This window comes from Martes martes (assembly GCF_963455335.1).
Source record: "Martes martes genome assembly, chromosome: X".
In the NCBI taxonomy this organism is placed as follows: domain Eukaryota; kingdom Metazoa; phylum Chordata; class Mammalia; order Carnivora; family Mustelidae; genus Martes; species Martes martes.
In genome coordinates, this window is record NC_137897.1 from 62,802,166 (window position 1) to 62,807,225 (window position 5,060).

A 5,060-nucleotide genomic window follows, 5' to 3' on the forward strand; every position below is an offset into this window, starting at 1 on the left:
GATTTCACTCGTAAGTGAAATGTAAGAAACAAATGAACAAAGAAAAAAGACCAAAAATCCCCTAAAATACAGAGAATAAACATGTTATCTGAGGGGAAGTGGGTGGGGGGATGGATGAAATAGGTGAAGAGGATTTAGAGTACACTGAGCACTGAGTAATGTACAGAATAGTCAAATCAGTATATTGTACAACTGAAAGTAATGTAACACCGTATGTTAGTTATACTGGAATTAAATAAACAAAAAAGCAAACAAATAAATTGATAAAAGAAAAAAAGTTGATTCTACAGATGTCAAATAAGATGATGATATTTGCTCTAGTTCCACTAGGGAAATAATACAACACTAAATTCTAAATATTAAGTTTCTGTACCAATAGCTCTTTACACAGGCAAAATATGAATACTGCCTACACAAATCTGCCTTAAACTTTATATATTTTTTTTTATTTCTGGAATTCAGGGAATAAAACCTAAACCCAAAGCTACATCCATAACTATCACTTTTTTTTTCTAGTTTTGTTTGCTTAGACAGCTTAATAGAGTATTTGAAGATCTGCGTAGTAGTTGTAACTGTACCTAATTACATAATAATAGAATGATCTTTAACAATTGCATTTATAGTATTTATAACTTTAATTTCTTAACACCCCCAAACTGTAAAATTTTCTGAACATATCATATTGCACATTTGCAGGAAACCTTTTTTAAAACTCAGGAATCAGGGTTTTGTATATCCTTGCTCTCATTTTGGAGACAAATGGAGTAGTCTCATGTATTTTTCACTTTTTTAAAAATATCTTTCTATTTCTTATTTTTTATTTATTTTATTTTTATTATGTTATGTTAGTCACCATACAGTACATCATTAGTTTTTAATTAGTATTCCATGATTGGTTGTTTGCGTATAACACCCAGTGCTCCATGCAATGCGTGCTAATTATTATTTCCTTCAACCAAAATTTCTTTCTTTTTAAAAAAAATTTCCAGGGCGCCTGGGTGGCTCAGTAGGTTGAGCCTCTGCCTTCAGTTCAGGTCATGATCTCAGGGTCCTGGGACTGAGCCCCAGATTGGGCTCTCTGCTCAGTAGGGAGCCTGCTTCCCCCCACCCCCGCCTACCTTTCTGCCTACTTGTGATCTCTGTCTGTCAAATATTTTTAAAAAATAAAAATAAATTTAAAAATTTCATTATCCAACTTATAATACATCACTAGTTTCAGATGTAGTGTTCAATAATTTATCAGTTTTGTATAACACTCAGTGCTCATCGCATCACTTTCCCGACTTAAAGCCCATCACCTCATTACCTCATCTCCCACCAACCTCTCCTCCAGCTGCCTTCATTTTGTTTCCTAAAGTTTAGAGTTTCTCATGGTTTTTCTCCCAATTATTATTTCCTTTAACCAACATTTCTTAAAAGGTTACTGGACACATAGAAGAGGTGATGAATTGGGTACCATCCTTATCCTCAAATTCAAGGAATTCATACCCTAATGGATATGTAGTATCCATTAGTAATAGTCTTTAAAATTTGAGCTGTAGTATATGTGAAATATGGTTTCATATGTACCCCATATATATATTCATATATATGTATGAAATGCTCTAAAGCTTTTGGGTTAAGGATGCTATATATTGCTTCTAAACATTATGCCTTCAGTCAGCTGGGTCTAACACACACAGACATGCTCTTTGATCTCACTTTAAATTCATGATGATTAATGTCAATGATGTACTATGGTAATTTCATGACAAAAATTATACCAAATATAATCACTATAGTATTTACATAAAGATTGAGGTCACCATTTTACGTAAAAAATAATTACAGCTCTAACAATTCCCTCAGAATGTTTGTTTGCATGCACCAATGGATCTAACAATTCTGACTTAATCATAGTGGCTTCTGTTTCACTTACTTAACTATAGAGAACGAACTGATGGTTACCAGAGGGAAGGTGGGTGGGGGGATGGGTAAAATAGGTGATGGGGCTTAAGGAGTACACTTACTATGATGAGCACTGGCTGTTGAACAAGTGATGAATTACTATATTGTACACATGAAACTAATATTACAATGTATATTAACTGGAATTTAAATAAAAACTTTAAAAAATTTAAACACAATTAGGTACAGTGACAATTTTCTCTATAGCATTAGTTTTGTTTATGTTGAGAGTAAGTCTGTTTTTAACTTTTTCATGTGCTTTAGATGTAACACTGATTTTGCGATGCTAACATTTCCTCTCAATGTTTTGCTTGCTTTTTAGTTGATCTATCTTTACAATGTCTGAAATCAGATTTAGCAATCTCATTTGGGATCAAGTTATAACACTGAATCAAGTGTTAGATGAAGTAATTCCAATTCACGGAAGGGGGAACTTCCCCACACTGGAGGTAAAACCAAAATATATCATTCAAGTTGTGAAAAATCAATTGATAAAGCAAGGGATTATTGTTAAAGATACCCGACTGAATGGATCCACAGCAAGTTTTATACTTGCAAGCCACAGTGGAATCAGCTATAAGGATCTAGATGTTATTTTTGTTGTTGAACTACCAAGCGATCAGGAATTTCAAGTTGTTAAAGATGCAGTTCTTGGCTGTCTACTTGACTTTTTACCAAAAGGTGTAAAAAAGGAAAAGATCACCCTAAAGACCATGAAAGAGGCTTATGTGCAAAAGATGGTCAAAGTCTGCAATAAGCATGATCGTTGGAGTCTCATTTCTCTTTCAAACAACACTGGAAAGAATGTAGAGCTAAAATTTGTGAATTCGCTCAGACGACAATTTGAATTTAGTGTTGATTCCTTTCAAATTGTTTTGGATCCCATGTTAGAATTCTACAGTGACAAAAATGCTAAACTAACCAAAGAATCCTATCCTGTTGTGGTAGCTGAAAGCATGTATGGAGACTTCCAAGAAGCAATGACACATTTGCAATACAAGCTTATATCTACTAGAAAACCTGAAGAGATTAGAGGTGGTGGCCTTCTGAAGTACAGCAACTTGCTGGTTCGTGACTTTAAGCCAGCTTGTGAAGCAGAAATCAAGACACTGGAACGTTATATGTGTTCTAGATTCTTCATTGATTTTCCTGATGTAGCAGAGCAGCAAAAGAAGATTGAATCGTACCTCCGTAACCATTTCATAGGTGAAGAAAAGAGCAAATATGACTACCTTATGACCTTGCGTGGAGTTGTAAATGAAAGCACTGTTTGTCTCATGGGTCATGAAAGAAGGCAGACACTCAATATGATCACCCTTATGGCTCTAAAAGTACTTGGAGAGCAAAATATACTACCCAATACAGATAATGTAACTTGTTTTTATCAGCCTGCTCCATACTTAGCTGCTGAGGGAGGGTATCCTACTTATTATGTAACACCTGGACCACCACCTATTTTCTTTCAGCCATACCACCCACTGCACTTTCATGTGCCAAATGGTATGGTTTAAAAACAAACACACATACAACAGAAACTTCGCTTTAATTAAACACCTCATAAAGCAAGTTTCCAAAATCCATAAAATTTAAGACCTATTTTTATTTTTGTGCAATTATCAACTATTTTCCATCAATTATAGCTTAAACCATTAGAGTAAATAGAATATCATCTATGAACTGGCCACTTTAAATTATTTTCAAGTGTTATTGATTAGCTATTATAACTTTCAAATGTTGTGGACCACTTAAAATGATTTTCAAATCTTACTAAGTCTTAAGTAAGACTTTCAAATTTGCTCTGACAAATACATTACAGATGCCTGCATCTTTGATTAAAATATAATAGAACAGACACATGTATTAAGGTCCAAAGATACAGTAAATACAAGTGCCACCACTCGTGTTCAATCAATCCCTTTGCTGCATTCACTTCATTTTTTTCTAGTGAATATTGCCATCAGTGAATTTTCAGTACTTAACAAAAATACCTAATTTCAAAGGCAACAGATTCAGAAGAGATAAAATTCTGGACTTTACAAACACTTAATTTGTTTTCCAATTAAATTGGGTTAGATACAAAATCTTACTATGGTTTGAAGGAACATAGAAAAAACTGGTTCTGAAGAACACTGGACATTAGTAATTTGTCAACTATCGAATAAGTTATTTTTTTGATCTGAAGAATAATACCATCCAGCTGTAAAACCAATACTGCAATCAGTTTTATAGGTTTCTTCATTTTTCCCCCTAAATAAGTTGAAAAGAATGGAAATGACCAACTCTGAATGTGAAAATTTTCTGTCATCTGTTAGAGACTCTAAATGGCAAATAGCAAAAAACAAAAAGAAGCAAACAAAAAAACAAAAAACAAAACAAAAGGTAGTGTTTTTTTGTTTTTAGCCATGCATGTTGTTTACCATTTTTTTATGATCTATTTGTGTAACAACTTAGTATATTTGGAGACATTCAGTGTTAGTAAGTGAAAATATTTTCATTATTGCTAAATGAAGCTTTTTTTTTTCATTTTGGTCTTACCAAACATCAGTTTATAACCTGCCACTCAAGTGCCTCTTCATGTGAGTTTTTGCATAATACTATAATTTATCCAACAATTGCATATGTTCATCAGGTTATCAGAATATTTACACACTACATCAAATATGCTGCTAGCAAATCTACTAGTGGAATTAAAACAATATTTTCTTTCCATAATGAAGAAAATAATTCATGACCAATATTAACTGAGATGACAGAAGGGGAACTGTCCTGAATGGATATAGATAAGACCATCAGAAAATGTCATCATTTTAACTCACTTCTGATTTTTTGTTTCCATCTCAGTTTTCATTGACCATCATGACTTTTTTCATCACAACATGATCCAAAAGGCATATTCTGAGAATTTGTCACTTATAAACTGTGCTTAATATCTCTTCTCTGTATTACAGTACTGGACACAAGAAGTACATAAAATATAGCATTTTCAAATAACCAATATTTCCAAGATGTTTTATACCACCACACTACTGGCCATCAGTATATTTTCAAAGAACTATATTTAAAATATATTTATGTGTATATACACATGCACGTAATTATCCAGCATACAACTC

General features: G+C 33.1%; 1 protein-coding gene across 1 annotated transcript; it reads left to right on the plus strand.

Annotated features, from left to right (window-relative positions):
- Positions 1–2,285: 2,285 nt before the first annotated feature.
- Positions 2,286–3,458, plus strand: TENT5D (terminal nucleotidyltransferase 5D; the record flags this gene model as incomplete). Its single annotated transcript, XM_080795647.1, has 1 exon — positions 2,286–3,458. The coding sequence occupies one exon, from the start codon at positions 2,286–2,288 to the stop codon at positions 3,456–3,458; it is 1,173 nt and encodes a 390-aa protein (XP_080651773.1).
- Positions 3,459–5,060: the final 1,602 nt, after the last annotated feature.